We start from the raw sequence: 20722 nt of genomic DNA on the forward strand, positions 1-20722 counted from the left end.
GTGTTCAATAAACCTTGCTTAGCTATTATATAACCTCACAGCAAGGGCAAGAATCTATGGTCAGAACTTTAGTCTCTTCAAAAATTCATTGATGAGGAGCTCAACACCTGGAGAGTCTTATATTTTTCTTCATCAGAGCCAATTTTATTCATTCAACATGTATTTATTGAGCATCTACTATGGGCCAAACACTTACATACATTGAAAATATAGCAGTGTACAAAATAAAATAACATGCATACAAACACACACACACACACACACACACACTTCTTTGTTTATTTATTTATTTCAAAGTCCTTCAAGTTGATCCGGAAAAAGAATTGACCTCCCTACCCAAACTCTCAACCACGTGTCTAAGATATGCTCTTTGGTACAACGGACATCATGTTTACCCCCTCTTTATGTGACAATTCTTAAAACATCTAAGAACCACATTCTTCTCTAAATTAAAACTCTCATTATTTTCAACCATAATGTATAAAACAGGAGTCTTTGTGTTCTAGCTGTATTTCTATGTATACATATTTTAATCATCTTAACCCAGCACACTTACTATAGCCATCTTTCATTTCTGGACCTCTTTGTGTCTAAAATATGAGAGGTGACATTGTATAAGGGAACAAGTGCAGGTTCTAAAGTCATATTGGCGTAGATTTAAACCCCTCTTCCATACCTTAGACAAGCCATTTAACAGCTCAGATCTTTGATATACACATCTGTAAAGTGAGCACAATATTATTATTTATTGTCATCAAGGCCAAGTGAGATAAATTATATCAAGCTTGGAAAACACAAAAGAAACTCAATGAGTCTCAGTTTCTCTAAACCTTGGCCTCTCCATCCCTTGTTACCTCTGAAATATTAATGTCTCATTAGTTCCCAACAGTGAGATAGCTCTTTGGAGATTATTCTTTGTCATCACTCTTTTATGCAAACCAAGCTGGCTGGCATCCCTCTTGAATAAGCAGCCCCTATTTGTGTGAGCAAAGCAGATTAGTCCCAGGGCAGCAATCAGCACTGGTCTCTGTCAGTACTTAGCAGAGTTGGCTAATATTTTATTTATTAGCTATAAATATGGCTTTTCTCCCACTAAGAAGTGTCAGAGTTAGTCCTGACTCAGGGAATCTGACTCAGACACATAAAGGAGGTGCTGTTTATTTCAGGAGTAGGAAGATGATAGCAGTGTTTCTCAGGGGAGGGTCTATGGGTGAATTTTCAGGAGTTTACCATTTTCTCTCTTGAAGTTTTTAATTTTGTGTTTTCACTTTGATGATAGTCTTTAAATGCTCATAAGCTTTTAAAATAAGTCTGTCAGCTTTTATTAAAAGCTGATAAGCTTGTTTTGAATCTTCCCGATGACTTCTTTTATGCCTAGTACTTGGAAGCATATATTTGTATTTGTGTTTTTGCAGTTTCTACCCCAAGCAGAGTGGGAAACACAATGTCTTCTAGGGCTGGGCAGATCATGTGACTGTCTCTAGGACCTGTGTCAGGCAGTGGGGAGTGGCTGATCCTGTGGAAGTGAGGAATAGATGCCTTATCAAAGGCCTTCAAGTAAAATAATGATAATTACAACAACACTGTAACCAAAAAAATGCATTTACAGTACTTATTTGCATAGTAATAAGTACTATAAACAAAAATTTAAGAGTATTAGGATAATAATGAGGGTTTGAGAGTGAAATAAAGCTTAGGATGGTCAAGAAAGGCCTCTCCGATTGATTAATAGGTACAATTATACAGTTAAACAGAAGAAATAAGAACTAGTGTTCGATAGATCCATAGGGTGACAATAATTAACAATAATCTATTGTACATTTCAAAATAGCTAGAAGCGAGTAATTTGAATGTTCTTAACATAAAGAAAATTGTGATAGATATTTCAGTCACCCTGATTTGAACTTTACACATCGTATGAATGTATTAAAATATCATATTACCCTGAAAATATGTACATCTACTATGAATCGATCAAAGAAAGACCTCTCTGAGTTGAGAACTGAATAAGGACCCAGTCCAGTTAAAGGAAGATCTAGGAGATGAACATCCCAGGAAAGAAAATAACTGGCACAAAGACTAAAGGGAGAACCACCCTTAGCACATTTTAAAGGAGAAAGGGGTTGGAATCTTGGCTAAAGCGCAGTGAGCTCAGGAAATGGAGGTGGAGTATCTTGTGAGCTGTGGAAGTAATTTGGATTTTGCTCTAAATACATTGGGAAGACATTGGAGAGTTTTAAGCCAGGAAGTGACATGAGCTGACACTTCTTTTGTAAAGATCATTCTGAATGCTGTATAAATAATAAATTTCATGGGAAAATAGGTGGAAACAGAAAGACGTCCTAGAAAGCCATTAACAACAACCACCGTAAAACTAGCAACACACACTCAGTGTTTATTCTAAGTACTTTATACATGATTTCATTTATGACAATTTTAAGGAGCAGATAGTACTGTCCCATTTTATAGATGAGGACACTGAGTCACAGAGAAGTTAAGTAACTTAACGTGGACAGGGTAGTCAAAATGAAATTAAAAAGTTGATGGATGAAAGATTTGTTTAGGAGGAAAACAGCAATTGCTGGATCAGCTGTGGGGAGTGAGATGTGAGGGAAAGAGAGGAATCTAGGACAATATGGAGGTTATTTGCTGTTCCCATCATTGTTGATATTAACACAGGTGAAGTGCTTGGCACACAATCAGTGCAAGACAAGAAGAATCCTTCCTGAAAGGACTTTGAGCTTGTTTTCTACTTAATAACAGCAACAACAAAAAGCATGTCATTGTACCTTTGTACATGTACGACAGAATCACTTAAGGCTAGTTTTAAAATTGTTTGCAACTACAGTGCTCTTTCCTGAATGGTTGCACTTCAGGTAATTAAGACTGGTACAGACCTGACCTGATCGACGAACAACAAAACAGCCTCCTTGTAGTGATATTCAAGAGGTGAAAGCAGGCCAGGAAATCCCAGCATGCTGGGATACATTTAATCGCTACAGGAAAGAATGAAGAGAATGAATTTTCTGAAGCCTGTGTCCTGCCTGTAGAGTTTCAGACTCAGAACATTCAGGTAGTTTCAGCTTAAGCCACTTCAATAATTTCTTATTATCCCTTTTTAATTGGACTTCAGGGATACAACAGGGCCACTGATTGGCCTGTTTTTCTCAAGGAGCAGTGAATTTACTGAGTTTTTCTCTTCTTTTTTGTTTTCAAATATTCCTCCCTAAAAAAAAATTCTCACCTATAACTTCTATTTATTGAGCACTTTCCATAGATAAAGAGTTGTACCTTATGTCCTCTCTCTCATTTTAGAACTCCCAGCTACAACCACCCATGAAGTACAGTAAGTGCTTTGTGCACTCTCTGACCACGGAGAGTCAAGTGAAGTCATCCAGGGTGATGCAACTGGATCAGCAGCACCAGGGCTTGACCTGGTCAGCCTGGCTCCAGAGCACAGCCTCTCAACTATCACCCCAGGCTGCCTTACTGAGGATTCAAAGAACACTTTACCTACAACAAAAGAGGGCAAGGCTTAATAGACTCATGGCTTGCTCTACACATCGAGCCTGGATATGCTTTGAGCAGGAGTTCTTGAACGCCTGCCTTAGGATTTCATTTTCTGTGCAGAGGGATCTGTGTGAGGGAGGCTGGCCTAGGGTGGAGCTAAAATATGAAAGGTTTTGGAACTAAGCCTTGCTTTTTCTCTTCAGTGGCATTCAGATCATAAGCCAGAAAAGTCATGATTTAGAAAGAAACAGACAATCACAAGTTGCAGACTTGGGGCCTAGTTTTGTACACAGGTTTATTTAGTAAGGTTGAATAGAAACTACTGTTTGTGTATGACCACATACTGAGCATTGCTGGGCCCTTTTATATCTGTTAGACTCATTCTAGACCAATGACTATCTTAGGAGGCAATACTAATTGCCACCTGTAAAATGGCAATATTATTATTAGTATTAGTATATTGAATATTGAACATTAGTATTAGTATATTGAATATACACAATGTTAGCATTGTCATTTTATAGGTGAGAAACCATGGCTTGCCCTGTTTCAGAGTTTATTTGAGATATGAACTCAGAACCAAATTAAAGATTTTCAGCTACGTTATTCTGACTCAGCCAGAATTTTTCCACCATGAAGTGTTTTTGGAGATACCTATTAGACTGAAAATTCCATGAGAGAAGGATCATATACATTTTTCACCTTTATTTTTACAAGACCTAGCAAACAGTGGGCATGCAAGCAATAATTATCGAACGACTGAGTGATGGGCCAGTGGAATAACAGATAAACAAAATGATGGGGAGAAGGATGGATGGAAAGAATGATATCATCTTCCACTAGCTTTTATGTAAATAAAACATTTCAAGATTCTCTTCTCTATACATTTTGCCTTGGTTTGCATGTCCAATATTATATCCCTCTAATATTAAAGCTAAATAATTAGGACAATCTGAGCACTTCCTTTGCCCTTGCATATTCGGTAAGGGCTACTGCCATGTGAGAGCGGGGACTCACGTGAGATCCTTTTTCCTCTGCTTCTTCTTGGTCTAGCGTTCAGCTCCAAGTGACACCCTACCAAGAAGCTTGTTCTGATTTATTAGCCCACATGAGAGGCACTCTCCTTTCTTCTCTCCTCTTCTTTGGACTCATTAGTTTTTGAATTAAATATTTATTTAATTAAACTAATCATTGAGCTTCTTAGCATCCATTTTATATTTGGAATAAAATTCAAAAATGTTGTACTTTTCCCAGGGCCAAGATATCCTTCCTTATACTTCTTTATACCTATATATATTCTTATAGGTTTCTTATGGGTTTTGATCACTGGTTATTCTCCGAACTCCTCTCCTAAGCCCTCTCACCCTTGTTTGCTGTCTTCCACCCATGGACTGGCCTTTGGCTAATCATCAAACACAACAAGCTTCCCTGACCAATCAGAAGTACTTATATTTTCCTGTGTGTGTCATCTTCTCCCAGATCATCACCTGATGGCTCCTTCTCATCATGCAGAATTCGTTTTTTATTTATTCATTCAATAATTATTGAACTCCAACTATGTGCCAGCCATTTTTCTAGATGCTGGAAATGTGGCAGGAAGTGAACACCAAGTATCTGTCCTCATCAAGTATATATTTTAGTTGGGAAGAAAAACAAATAACAAATACGATATGAGGCAATGAAAACGCTGAAATGTCAGCTTTCCTGGCTATAGCACATGTTCCCTCACCCAAGATGCTATCTATTTCATATACGATTCTGCTTTATTTTCCTGTTATTTTTTATGAATGCTTTGATTGATAATATTCATTTGACTTATTTATTTTTTATGTTTTTCTAGACCATGAGAACTCTAGTTTAAGGACCTTGACTGCTATTTATTTTTATATTCTAGAACAGTACCTGACAGAGAAGGGGAGCTCAATGAGAAAAATTAAAGATGTGACATCATCTACCTGTCTAAGAGTGCCAGACACATTGTATAGGCAATGGGTACTGAGCAGCAAGTGATATTCAAGATCCCAGAGCAAGAGAGAGAAAATTAAACTAGTTTCAAAAAGTAATAAAGTAATTTCAAGACTATGACAGTGACTGAGAAGGGTATACAACAAGTATTGTGGTATACAGAAATAGGTGGGAAGGAGGGCTGTTTGAGAAAGCTGGCTGAAGAAGGGCCTTGCCAAGGGGGACAGAGGTGAGACATGGTGGTTGAGAAAGAGTTGGTCATACAGAAACCATTCTACATAGCAGGAGCAGCCTTTGCCAAGTCTTCGAGGTAGTAGAGAGCACTGCATCCTTGTAAAGTAGACAGGAGGCCAGTATGGTTGGAGAGTGATGAGTGACGAAGTGAATGGTAGTACAGGACCTTGGAGACATGGAGAGGGATGAGATCATAAAGGTGGGGAGCTTAGTGGTTCTTTTTTTTAAAAAAATATTAAAAACCATAGGATGCCTCTGGAAAGTCTTAAGCAGGATTGTGACAAGGTCTGAATTATATTTTGAGAAGATCATCTTGGCTGCTGTGTGGAGAATAGACTATAGAAGGGCCATGTATAATGACAATCAGAATTTTACGAGAAAAAATATGAGTTTGCACAGAGGATGTTGGTGATAAGGTCATTATAAGCGGATGAAACGTGGACAAAAGCAAAGAGGCAGGAAACAACCTCATGTGTTCAAGAACTATGGGTAATTTGACATGATTAGAGTGTGTAGTGGTAAGGTGTATATGGGGAAGGGGGCATACAGCATTTAATAGTTATTCAATAAATGTTGGCTGAAGAATAGAATGGACTTAGACGGCACTCGGCTTAAGACTCAAGTATATCCAGTCTATTTTTGTGATTTTCTGTTTCCCTGGGTGTATCTCATTTACTTGTCTAAATTACAAATTCTTCAAAAGCAGAGAAATGGTCTAATATTTCTTTCTTACCAGCTGCATAATTAAAATGTGTTTAAATTGAATGAATTAAAAATTAAAAGATCCAGGGAGTATGTTACATGAAGTTAAGGGCATTGATTTAGGAGTCAGATAACCTTGGATTCATAGTTTGAGCTCCACACACTAGCTGTGTGATCCTGGGAAAGTTATTTGATATCTCTGGGCCTTCTATTTTCTAATATGGGAAATGGTGAAATCAAATCCTTCCCCCAGGGATGTTGTGAGGATTGAGATAAATATCTCTAATTCAGCAAAGTGGAATTCCAATGTTGTAAGCTCTTAATAAATGGCAGAGATTTATTGTTTGTTTGTAAGAGCAGGGTTTGTCTGTATCAAGGTCGAATGCTGTAAGTGGCAGAACAGGCAGTCGGGAGACCAGGCTCCTAGTTAAAAGCCTGCCACTAGTTCAGAGGGTGACCTCACTTCCCTCTCTGTAAAACAAATGGGGTCAGATATTATAGTGCACCTCAAAGAAGACACTCTGAAATTTGAAACAAAGATATTTTAAAATTTGACTAGTGATCAAAATGAGGGCTTGTGGTCATTCTGTTTCATGCTGCTGAAGTTTCGACTGGTTTATTAGGAATCTGCTTTATCAGATCTTGTTCCTAGATGAATGGGAAAAAAAAAGAGTCTGCTTTAGTTGTTGTGTGACTTCCTAAAACACTTAGAAGACAAAGTGCTTTTAGAAAGTCATTCCCAAATTCACCCTGATCCACAGGTTCCACCTTAACCTCAAATTACAGGTTAAATGGTAATATTTTTCATTTTATAGGTGACAATGTCAGGCAAAGACAAGAAAAAGAACTTACCCATAACATTTTCCCCTTATAAATAACTAGTATATAAAAGAATTGATCTGTGAACTCTTGGGTCAGCCTAACAAAGGTTGGAAAAATATCGTCCAAAGCCCACTCACAAGCTCCTTGACCTTCACCATCATCTGGTGCTTCATTATTTTCATTTTTCAGTTTTCCCTCGGTTCTAGAGTGACTTGTAGTGCAGAGGAGAGAACCAATGGACTAGGAATCAGAAGGTCTGGTTTCCAGGCCCACCTCTGCTACTTAGCAGTGCTATCTTGGGCAAGTTACTGAATATCTCCAAGCCTCAGTTTCCTCATCTGTAGAATGCCTCATACTGCTACTGAGAGGATTATATGAGATAATGTATATAAAATTAACATGAATGTAGTTTGTTCAAAGAGTGAATAATAGCATGTAACTTAATGAATGAGAAATCTGAGGGCTTCTCTTTTATACCACTAGCAGACATACTTTTCTCCCATTATGTCTCTAGCTAATAGTCTGATCAGTCCTTTGGAATCCTCCTTGCTGTATACTCTGAAGACCTCTTTCTTTGATGACTTCCATTACGGTGTGATCTATTCATGCCATGTTTGACTTTAACCAGTACATCCCCTGTGTAAGATGGTATACAGCATAATGGTTAAGACTTCAGATTCTGGATTCAAATATCTGGCTTCTTATCTCTGCTGCTAACTACTCTGTGAGCTTGGATCATGCTTCAGTTTCTTCATCTGATTGTGGAAAGAATAATAGTATCTGTTTCATAGAGTCAAAGATTGATACATGTAATTGAAACAGTGCTTGGCAGGTAATAATTATCAGCTGTTATTATTATTTACATGCCTTCCCATGCCTGCCTTATGAAGGAGATCAATGGTTTGACAATGTAGCTTCAGAATTAAGTTAAAGCCAGAGGGGATGGCATATTTTGTAAGGTTATGTGGCACTTTAATAACATTTACTTGGTGATCATGGTTTTGTGGTCCTTTGTAGAAATAACTGGGTTATATATACATGAATAGAAAAGAGAAATACCTAGTGCCCAGGGCTGAGAGAAGCTCTATTTGTTGTATGTTGTTGTAGTAGAAGTCATAGTAAAATTGGTAAGTGGATTAGTCAGGGTTCTCTAGAAGGACAGGACTAATAGGGTAGATGTATATACAAAAGTGACATTATTAAGGAGTATTGACTCACATGATCACAAGGTGAAGTCCCACAATAGGCCATCTGCAAGCTGAGGAGCAAGAAAGCCAGCCCAAATTCCAAAACCTCAAAAGTATCCCTACTTTTTGAAGGCTGACAGTGCAGCCTTCAGTCAGTGGCTGAAGGCCTGAGAGCCCTGGCAAACCACTAGTTTAAGTCCAAGAGTCCAAAAGCTGAAGAACTTGGAGTCCAATGTTTGAGGGCAGGAAGCATCCATCATGGGAGAAAGTTAGAGGCCAGAAGACTCAGGCAGTCTATTATTTTATTCTAGTTGCACTGGCAGCTGATTGGATGGTGCCCACCCAGATTGAGGGTAGGTCTGCCTCTCCCAGTCCATTGACTCAAATGTTAATGCCCTTTGGCAACAGCCTCACAGACACACCCTGGAACAATACTTTGCATCCTTCAATCCAATCAAGTCGACACTCAATATTAACCATCACAGTAAGGTTATGGTACATGTGGTGGTAGGATTGTGTGTATGTATGTATACATGTATGTATATATATGTAAACACATATATACACAAATGAAAGTATATATTACATAAAAAGATGTGTACGTATGCACACATATGTGTGTGTTCTGTAAAATGGTAGAAGCAGGAGAACTAGTGGTGGAGGTGGTGGTAGAATTTGAAGGACAAGTAGTAGAATTGTAAAAGGGAAAATAGTATAAAAGTGAAAGTGGAAGTAGTAGTAGCAGAAGCAGAAGTAGCAAACGCTTTATGCCAAGCACTACACTAAGCACGGCATAAATTATATCATTTCATTCTCATATAAAGAGGATTAAAGGGTGAAGAGACTTCGGTCGAACCACCCACCCAAGGTCACAGCCTGGTAGAGCTGAGATTCACTGCCACCTGTGTCTTTCTGAAGCCTATGTTTCTCTGAATCATTCTGCGCTGCTGATTCATTGATTGTTCATCTCTAGCCATTATCTAATATGTATACGAAACAAGTTTTAGTAGCTTATGAACAAAAATCACTCCAAATTCATCATATATTTTTGTGAACCTGGCACAAATGAATTTTGAGATCCATTTTATTTAGCACGGATGTCACTTTTAAAAGTTTAATCACCGATCATTTCATTCAAGGGAAGGATTTCTTAGGGTGAAGGGCTATGGGTAGAGTATTCTTACTTTATTTATTGGAAATAGAAATCTGTCCAGTTTGGGACTTTGGACGATTGAGAAATCAGATGGTGTCACACTCCCTTGTCACCAGGAACCTGGAGAATGTTACACAGAGCAAATGCTGACTAAGCTACTCCTATCCATCCTGTCTCCAAAATGCATGGCCCATTGAAATAATAAGTGGAAGAAACTGTGTTTTCAACCTAACAAAATAAATATAGAAGTATGGCTAACAGGTTTTGCTGTTCAAGTCTCAATCTTTCTACTTAATGCCAGCTCTTCTTTAGATCTTCTGGAACTTTCTTGCAATTAAACTTTTCGAGTCATCATCTTGCAGTGTGGCACAGGAGAAGACAAGAAAGGAAACTCGCCTGTCAGGCATTTTCCACATTGTGATTCAGTTATTCCCACACTAAACCCTCACAGTGACTCTATGAGGAAATGAAGGCTCTGAGAACCTAAATGACTGCTCGAGACCACACAGCCAATGAGAGGTGCATATAATGAATCTATGTACGGTGTCTAACACATGGTAAACCCTCAAGAAATAGTAGCTATTAATGTGATTAATAATCTCACTGTTTGACCAAGTGGACAGATGTTCGAATGAGGTGCATGAGCCACTTCTCTAGAGCATACAGCCTAATACAGAGGTTAACTAATTATTCTCCAATGGACAATGAGGGATTCTGCGGGGACCTTTCAGGGCTGTGGACCAGAGGTAGACATGGCAAGTGGAAACAACCATGAGAGGTCACTTGTCCATGCTTTAGCTAGAGAGATCCCATTTGTTTAAACATTTATTTTGAAGATAGGATTTCCAAGAGTCCAAACAAAATTAGAAATTTTCTGGTTTTGTAAATCATCTTTAACACTTGTATTGCATTTAAGGAGCTGTGTTTGCTTCTTGAACACAGATAATGTTGAAGATATCACTAAGAAACATTAATGTTTTATAATGTAGTATATAAATAACTGGAGGTTTTCTGTAAGGAAGTAAGAAAAGTTAGAAACCTGATGCTATGCCACTAATAAAAAATTTTACAAGATGTAAACCTCAAAACTTATTTTAAAATACAATATTTCTGTCCTCTAATACACTAATATTACCAGCACACTTTTGTGGAATGCGTATGTGCAGAGGGCAAATATTTCATTCAATATCCATAATACACCTTTAAAGTAGATTTTATTATAACTGTTTTATAGAGCAGGAAATGGAGGCTTAAGGTATTTACCCAGTACTTTATAACTAGAATGTAGAATAGAGCTAGGATTCAAACTCAAATCTGTCTGACCCCATGTTCCAGGTCTGTCTCATATTCTGTGCTGCCTCCCAATAGTGTCTATAGTCCTGTAGACACATTTTTCATAAATGTGGAAATAAAGAAGTTGAAGCATAGATTTAAATCATAGAGTTATTTCTTCCCTCCAATCCAAGTTCTTTATATTGATCCACATTGTATAAAATCAAGGTGGATCTCAGATCTAGTTTTAATGGACCAGGGATAAAGGTAAAAGACATTCTCAGGTAACAAAAAAGGAGGTTAAAATACATCTGCAACTTTCTTTTTTCCTCTTAACAATAATCCCAGCACTGATTCTCTGTAAAGACAATTGATCCTAAAGATGCCTTTTTGGAAACTTTGGTAAAATTTTCTTTATAAATATCTGAAATGAGATATTTATTCATTTTTGACCAAAGTAGTCTAAGAAATTGATTAGACATCTTTCAATTTTTCCCCAAATTGTTTCTTATTAATAAAATTAATTTACCAGAGACCAAATGAGATTGTTAGGCCATTGAGGCATGAGCTCTATGGCATAGCCTATAATTTAAGAAAGTTTCTCTTGATTACTTTATGAAGGCGGAAGGGAACAAAAATACGAGAGGAGAAGTTACTGATGCATTGGAGTTTATAATTTTTCTTTTTCAGCAAAATGAACTATTACATCTTTAGAATTATTACAGAGAATATACACAAAAGAAAACTAGAAAATATGCAAAATAGTCAACGGAGAGAAAACAATTGGGTGGAATGTGCTTATGATTATAATAAATGAGGGGAAAAAAGAGAGAACTCCAACTTTTTCACTGTCTATGATAACAACTATGTGAATACACATGTAAATGAAAAACCAGGAAGACTACCAAATGCTAAGAACTAATTTGTATTAAGGTTCAGAGTTTATGTGTAATTTTTTCTCTTTGATACTATCCACATTTGCTGTGATGTAGTTGTTATTTTCCATTTGCTCTAGATGCAGCTGAAGTCACTTCAACTCTAACCTAACCTTTAACCCTAACCCTAACCCTAACTCTAGTTCCCTTCAACTGCATCTATAGCAAATGGAACTACCTCATACCAAATGTGGACAGTACAGAGGAGAAAAAATTATGAATTCACTCTATAATTCCGTTTCCCTTTCTCCCTTTGCAGAGTCAACTCCAATCATGAATTTGTGAGTGTATCCATTTAGTATATTCTTACATTTGAGCTATAAATTCATATATCTGTTAAGGATATAGTTTTTAAATTTTTGTATAAATGACACCTTATGTTATCCTTCTGCAACTTTTTTTTTACAAAGCACTGTATTCATATTCTATCTATGTTGATGTATATGTCATTTGTTCATCGTAATTGCTGTATTGTATTTCCTCATATGAACACATCCCAATTTGTTTATGCATTTTCTCACTAAGGAACATGCAGATTGTTGTAAATTTTTACCATTTCAAATAATGCTTCAGTAATCATTCTCCTATATTTGTTGGTAAATATAAGCAGGTTTCTCAAAGCTATTTACATAGAAGTAGAATTGCTAAACAATACTAAATAATCAACTTCAGTGTTACTAGATATTGAAAAATTATTCTCCAAAATGGTTGTGACAATTCATACTCTCAAAACAGTGTAAAGATTTCCTGTTTCTCCATATTCTTGCCAAATAAGGTATTATGTTCAAACTGAGATTGTAGCTAATCTGATGAATGTGAACTAAGTTTTCATTATCTCGATTTCCATTTCCCTGTTCACTATGAGGTTAGGAGTTTATAAGCTATTCAATTTGACTCTTCTGTGATGACTGGCATATACTTTTGTCCAATTTTCTATGGGTTTGTCTTTTTCTTATTGCTAAAGTTCCTGATAGACTCTAAATATTATTTGTTACACTTTACTATTAAGTATGTTATTTGTTGGAGGGTAATTTAGTAAAGAAAGTTTATCTCCCTGGAATGCCTTTTTGCATATTAAAATAACTTTTTCACTTTTATTGAAACAATGTGATTAATTACAATGATAGATTTTCTGATGTTAAGCCATCCTTGAAGTCTTGGAATAAATTTTAGTTATTCTTGAGTTATTTTTAATACTGATCAATTCATTTTTCAGTATTTAGTGAATTTGGGCTAAAATCTCTGAAGTGAGATTGGCCTATATTTTCTCTTATTTTTTGATCATTTTGTGGTCTTAATATCAAAATTGTATTATCATCTTAAAATTAGTAGCATAGCTTTTCCTGTTTTTCTATCCTCTAAAACAGTTCATTAAAACTTGTCTATAACACTATTTGGTAGAGAACAAAAAGAGAGGTGAGTTAGGGTGGAGGTAGGTACAGGGAAGAGTGGAGGTGTGTATTACTGGTAAAAGTTCTTTAATGATTTATTGGCCTATTAGTTTTTGTGTTTCTTTCTCAGTCGGTATGGTAATTTTCTACTTCCCCATAAAGTTGCCAATTTTCTCTGAATTTTTAAAGTTACTGGTAGAGAGCTGATCATAACACTTTCTTAGATTTCTGAAAGCCTGAAACTATCTCTAGTTTTGTTTCCTTTCTTATCTCTAATTTGTGTCGGTGTATATGCACTCATGTGTACCCTTTCTCATTTTCTTCATCAGTCACACTGAAGTTGGTCTAATATTAATATACCTGCTTCAGTTTTCTTTGGTACTCTTTGGTTTGTATGTCTTTTCCATCCATTTACCTTGAATCTTTGGCTTGTCTGCTGCTTTTAAAAAATATACCAATTCAGATACTCTTTACTTTATTGGAATAGCTTAATCTATGTGCATTTATTGCAATCCTTGACCTATTTGGACTTTTCCCAATTAAGATTTACTATGCAATTTCTATAATTGCATTTTTTCTTTCCTTCTTTTTAAAAAATATTTAAGCTTTCTCATTGCATTTTTCCCTTCTGCCAGTTTAGAAGTTAAATATTCTATTTCTATTTTTTTTAGTAGTTACAATTAAATTTTGACATCTATAATTTACAAAGTCTAATGTTAATCAAAATCTCTATCCTGCTCGTAAATAATGCAAAGACTTGAGAATAATTTTCATAGCCCTCTTCTACTACTTTCCATATTATTATTATGGAAAATAATAGTCTTAGCTATTATAATTTGAATATTGACTCCTTTACATCATTCTCTTTCTTCTTTCTTTTTATAATCCTTAATATATGTATATTGGACTTTCTCATTCTATCTTCCCTATCTCTTCTTTTTAAATATGTTCTATCTCTTTATCTCTCTATGCTACATTCTGGGTAACGTACTCATATCTAAATAATTCACCAGTTCTAGGCCAGTGGCTCATGACTGGAATCCTAGTACTTTTGGGAGGCCAAGGCAGGTGGATCACTTGAGCCTAGGAGTTCGAGACCAGCCTGGGCAACGTGGCGAGGCTTCCTTTCTACAAAAACACAAAAAAATTATCCGGGTGTGGTGGCACACACCCGTAGTCCCAGCTGTTCAGGAGGCTGAGGTGTGCGGATTGCTTGAGCCTGGGAGGTTGAGGCTGCAGTGAGCTGAGATTGCGCCACTGTACTCCAGCCTGGGTGACAGGGTGAGAACCTGTCTCAAAAAATATATAATAATAATACTAATAATAATAATTCACCAATTCTTCTGCTGCTGCATCTAGTCTACTTTTCAGCCTCTACATTAAATTTTTTGTCTTAAGAACTATATTTTATGATCTCTATAACTCCCTTCTCCAAATCTATAGGGCATTCTTTTCCCTCAGTCTCTTGTTTTTATCTAATGACTTTTATTCTTCACTTTATTTCTTTGAATACTAAAAACACATGTATTTTAAATTAACGTTCATGTTATTCTATTATTTAGGTCCCCTATTAGTTATACCTTCTGACTATCTTACTGCAGCTTATCTCCTTGTATGATTTTCAGTTTTCACTATCAGCTTATTTTGAGTGGGAATTTGTTTTCTTTGGAAACTACAGGTGTCATGGATTGTGGAAGCATCTTTACAGAATAATTTCACATTTGCCTTTACAAGAGGGATTTGAATTTCAAGCATCAATTTTGGCTTTGTGTCTCTGAAATGGGCAGATTGTTTATTAAGCCCCACCTCTGTATTTGGTGCTGGGTTTTCAAGTTTCTGATATCTCATTGGTGACTCTTTCAGTTCCTATGGCCATAGTCAGATAGCAAGCTTCCAAGCTCGTTCCCTGGGAGGGTGGACGGATATGTTTAGCACTTGTTTTACAGACGGAACAGCATACTGTAACTCTGGACTTGATGCTGATAGCTCCATTTCAGTTTCCCATTCAGATGAGGCTTATGGTTCAGACTTACCTTCTGACTCAGACATTAAATCCCCAGCTGCCCAGTCATTAAGATTTCTCTTTATCTGGTCTCAATTTCCCTTTGTGTCCCTTGACTGCAGTTCTCGCTTGCATCTTTAATTGTGAGTTTCCTTTGTATGTCTGGCACCTGGGGATTTTGCTTTATTGATTTCTATGTGGACCGTATAATCTTTATACAAGTCTTTGCATTGCTATCTTTCATCCAGAATTCTTATGCATTTGGAGTAGGTGTAGTGTGCCTCCCATATATGCTTAGGTCACCATATTGGCCAGACACACTTATATTATTTCTCTAATGAGGAAAAAATACAAAAAGCTTTCAAAGTGTGTTTTTAAAAATGTTACATTTTAAGTAATCCTTTTTTCTCCAGGCTTTTCAATGCAGAATTTGAAGAACCACATAATTATGAGGCAACAATTTCATATCTGAGACACTCTGGCAACTCCATTAACCTGTGCACTGCAAAAGAAATTGCTGATCGTAAGTCTTCTAAGCCAATTAATAGTGTAACCCTGTGTGGAATGAAAATGTGTCAAAAATGATATTTTCCCTTTAGCTAACTGTAAGTTTAAAAATGCACAGCCATCCTGCACTACCATCTTATTTCTTTTTCTTTTTTTTTCTGTGTCTGGTCTCTTAAAAATATAAACAAATCCAGCTGGGCATCAGTGCTATCTCACAATAGCTATTGCTGCCTTCCCAGCCTCTTCTTTTCTCCCCTTTACCAATCGACTCAGCTGCTTTGCCTTTTGTAGATATGAGGGAGGGAAAATCAAGATATGACGATTCATTTTTCTTCCTTCTCTTCCTATAGAAACTTTATCTCTTTTCTCCTGGTGTCTTTCTTGAAGTTCCCTGGTTACTTGGTGTGTGGAGAGTGAGATAACAGACCATGAGAATTAGGCCCCTGTGTTCAGTCTGAATAGGAGCAGGGAATTTATTTAATGGATCTGACCACTGGCTCAGAGCTACGTCTTCCTGCCTCTGGCATTGCTGACAACGCTCGGGACATTTTTGTGAGTAAAGAGACCTTCTCAGGTAAAAAGATGAGGGAGCAGAGATTATAGCATTTCTACAAGTTACAATGTCCTTGTTCTGCTATAGTATCAGCCAGTTCTCTATAAAAGGCATACATTTTAGTGCTGGAATAAACACTAGTATTTAGTGAGCTTGTACTATAGGATACTGTAGTTCTATGTTAGGTTCCCTGTGTACAGCCCTGCTGATAGAGTGGCTTGATCACCCCTAATGTTTGATACAGGAAACTGAAAATGTTTCCTGCAGGAAAGACTGAGTTGCACGAGGCCATAAATATAACATGGAATAGAGTTATAATGTGAAACAGGCTCAGGCTACCTCTAAATTCTATGCTTTTTCCACAAGTTAATGCTACTTCTTATTCAAGGAAGTTTGGCTTCCCTAAAAGCAGGGCTAAAAAGAGATCATCCGGTGCAACTTCTTCATTGTATAGACAAGAACCCCAAGGTTCTGGGAAAGGAAGTCATTTCCCTGGGAATACATACTTAGGAAGTTCATGAGGTAAGGATCAGGACCTATTGAAATTTCCCTCTTCTCCCTCAAGAAATAAGGGGTTGGGGCCGGGCGCGGTGGCTCATGCCTGTAATCCCAGCACTTTGGGAGGCCGAGATGGGCGGATCAGGAGATCAGGAGATCGAAACCATCCTGGCTAACACGGTAAAACCCCATCTCTACTAAAAATACAAAAAATTTAGCCAGGTGTGGTGGTGGGAGACTGTGGTCCCAGCTACTCAGGAGGCTGAGGCAGGAGAATGGCTTGAACCTGGGAGGTGGAGCTTGCAATGAGCCGAGATTGCGCCACTGCACTCTAGCCTGGGCGACAGAGCAAGACTCTGTCTCAAAAAAAAAAAAAAAAAATAGAAATAAGGGGTTGGAGAACTATTAGAAAAACTGCCTTTCTTTTAGACTGGGCAGTCTAGAGTCTCCTAAATGGCTTGTAAAATACTAACCATAGGAAGAGCAACTCTTGACCCTGCCCAGCACCCCCAAAATACAGTGCTGCCCCATACTCAGAGTATATGTACCCCTTCTTTAGAGCAGGGCTTCTCAAATTCTAGCATTCATACAAGTCATGCAGGGATCTTGTTAAAATGTAGATTCTGGTTCAGCAGCTCCGGTGTGGGGCCTGAGATTCTGCATTTCTAACAAGTTCCTTGGTGATATCAATGCTGCTGGTCTACAGACCACACTTTAAAAAGAAAGGCAGTGGGCACCATTTGGGCCACATTCCAACTATATGCCCTTCTACAAGGCTAAGAATTCACAGAGCCAAATAGATGCTCCAATCAGAGCCTGCTCCTTCTCTCTCTGGACCACGTGAGGCCCCTAGAATCCACCCCACTGCAAGTAGCTTATTTCAAGTGAAGTGGACCTCTGTTTCTGGGAAGATGGAACAGATGTACTTTTGTCCTATTGCTCCTGCTAAGTACAGCTAAAAGCCCAAGGCATTATGTATGTAAAACAAACATAGGAAGACTACATGACTCTGAAAGGTAGAGAGAAGAAGGTAGACCAGCTAGGGACATCAGGCCCCAGGGAAGGATAAGGTGGTGAGTTCCCTGGTTTTCTTCTTGCCTCAAATATGTCAGTTTTGGAGGTAAAAAAGTTAGCAACCCAGAAACACCAGTGGGCACAACAACAGCTTCAGCTGAAGCCTGCTCTTTCTAGCCAAATGACCAAGAAAAGGGCAGCCTAGAAAGACAGAAAACCTCTAGTCTAGTAGACAAAACTAGTTTTTTCTAGTAGACAAACTATTCTACTCCAGCCAAACATCATAAAAAAAATGTGGCCCACCACCAACAGCAATGCTGAATGGGGAGCCTGGACATCTACCCTCAGCAGGCTGCAATGATGTACTCAACCCCTCCACTGGAGTGATGTCAGAGAAGGCCAAGTAGGGAGCTGGGATTTCCACCCCTGCCAGGTGGTAATAAAATTCCACTTAATGTCCATAAAGATTATGTGAGAAACTTTGACTTTCACTCCCCTCCAGCAGTGACAAGATGCCCTTCTCCCTACCTCAAAGGATGGTGTCAGGGGAGACCTAGTAGAAAGGATCTTCATAACCACCCAGCAGTAAGAAGGCCACCCTCTCCTTAGAGTGTCAGCAAAGGCCGTGTGGGAAGTAATAACAGGGCCCTCCTACTCTTTCCAGCTAAGATGTTATCAGCAGAAGCCTGCTGGAGAGCCAAACTCCTTCCTACTTCTGCCCAGCAGTGATGAGGTGCTGTTTTCTCACTTGGGTATTGTTATGAACTGATTGCTTGTTACTCTCTAAAATGCTGAAAACCTACCCCCTAATGCGATGGTATTTAGGAGGTGAGATCTTTAGGAGGTAGTTAGTATTACATGAGGTCATGAGGGTGGAGCCCTCTCGAATGGGATTAGTGTCTTTACAAGCATCCCAAGAGAGATTGCTTTCTTCTTCTACATATGAGCGCACAGTGAGAAGACAGCTGTCTATGAACCAGGAAGCAGGCCCTCACCAGAACTGAGTCTGTTGTCACTTTGATCTTGGAACTTCCAGCCTCCAGAACTGTGAGGAATAAATTTCTGTTATTTATTAGCCATGCAATTTATGGTATTTTGTTACGGCAGCTGAAGCTGAAAAAAAAAAAAAAAAAAAAAAACCTACCAAAATTGAAATGGCTGAAATACTAGAATTTTCTGACTAAGACTTTAAAGCAGCTTTTATAAAATTTTCCCATGCATAGTTATGGACATGCTTGAAACAAATGAAGGAAAGTCTTATCAAAGAAATAAAATGTCTCTATAGAGAAAGAGAAATATAAAAAAAAAATGGCAATGTTAGAACTAAAAAATAAAAAGGTCAGTGGATGTGCTCAACAGCAGAATGGAGGGACAAAAGAGTCAATGACTTAAAAATAAACAATAGTAACTACCAAATCTGAACAAGGAGAAAATAGACTGAAAAAAAAAATGAAAAGAGCTTCAAAAAATTGTGAGACTATAACAAAAGATTTAACATTCATGTCATTAGACTTCTGGAAAGAGAAGAGAAGGAGTGCATGACTGAAGAAGTACTTGGAGAAATAGTGACTGAAAACTCCCCCAGTTTGGCAAAAGATATAATATGGGTCAGGAGTGGTGGCTCATGCCTGTAATCCCAGCACTCTAGAAGGCCGAGGCGAGTGGATCACCTAAGCTCAGGAGTTCAAGACCAACCTGGACAACATGGTGAAACCTCGTCTCTACTAAAAATACAAAAAAATTAGCTGGGCGTGGCGGTGGACACCTGTAATTCTAGCTACTTGGGAGGCTGAGGCAGGAGAACCTCTTGAACCCAGGAGGCAGAGGTTGCAGTGAGCCGAGATTGCACCATCGCACTCCAGCCTGGGCACTAAGAGCGAAACTCCATCTAAAAAAAAAAAAAAAATAGACATAATATGACAACAGATTCAAGAAACCAAGCAAATCTAAAAGAAATGCAATCTCACGAAGAATCATAATCAAACTTCTTAAAGACAGAGAAAAATTCTTGAAAGCAAGTAGCAGGAAGGAAACAATAAGGATAAGATTAGAAGTAAATGAAATGAAATGAAAACAAAAAACAATAGAGAAAATCAATGGAACCAAAAATGTGTTCTTTTGAAAAAAAATCAATAAAATTGACAAACTTCTAGCAAGGTTGAAAAAATTGATAAATGTCTAGCAAGGCTGAAAAAATTGATAAACTTCTAGCAAGGCTGAAAAAGAAACAGAAAAAAGATATAATATTAAGACTGAAGCAGGGATATCATTATAGACCCTGTAGATATCAAAACAATAATAAGGGAATATTATGAACAACTCTCCATGTTTAAACTTAACAACTTATATAAAAAAAGGAACAATTCCTCAAAAAGCACAAATGACCACAACACCCAAAATAAATAATTTGAAAACCCCTGTAACTCTCAAGAAAAACTGAATGCATAGTTTAAAAACTCCCCCAAAATGAACTCTAAGTCAGGTGATTTCACTGAAAAATTCTATCAGGCATTTAAAGATGAATTAATACCAATTTTATACAATCTTTCCCAAAAACGGAGAAGGAGAAAACACATTTTTTTAAGCTAGTATTACCATGATATCAAAACTAGACAAAGGCAGTACAAAAGAAGAAAACTTCAGATTAATATCCTTAATTAGTATAGTCATAAAAATCCTCAACAAAATATTAGCAAATAGGATTCAGCAACATAGAAAATGAATTATTCTTCATGATCAAGTGTGGTTTATTCTTCATTTGGTCGTGGTATATAAGGGTGCAGAGATGCAAAGCTGGTTCAATATTCAAAAATCAACAAAATCGCCATATTGGCAGGATAAAGAAGAAAAATCAGACAATGTGTGCAGAAAATAATTTAACAAAATTCAACCTCCATTTATGACTTAAAAAACTGTCATAAAAATAGGAATAGATGGGGACTCTATTGTCTTCCTCAACTTGATAAAGAGCATTTAC

At 37.4% G+C, this 20722-nt stretch overlaps 1 protein-coding gene across 1 annotated transcript in view; it reads left to right on the top strand.

Moving 5' to 3' along the window:
• Window positions 1-20722, top strand: part of FYB2 (FYN binding protein 2) — a 102012-nt gene that overhangs the window by 35411 nt on the left and 45879 nt on the right. The window contains exon 5 of the mRNA XM_054455064.2: window positions 15587-15696. Within this exon, the coding sequence (XP_054311039.1) occupies window positions 15587-15696 (110 nt within the window). The remainder of the gene's footprint in view (window positions 1-15586; window positions 15697-20722) is intronic.

This window comes from Pongo pygmaeus, chromosome 1, assembly GCF_028885625.2.
Source record: "Pongo pygmaeus isolate AG05252 chromosome 1, NHGRI_mPonPyg2-v2.0_pri, whole genome shotgun sequence".
Taxonomy (NCBI): Eukaryota; Metazoa; Chordata; class Mammalia; order Primates; family Hominidae; genus Pongo; species Pongo pygmaeus.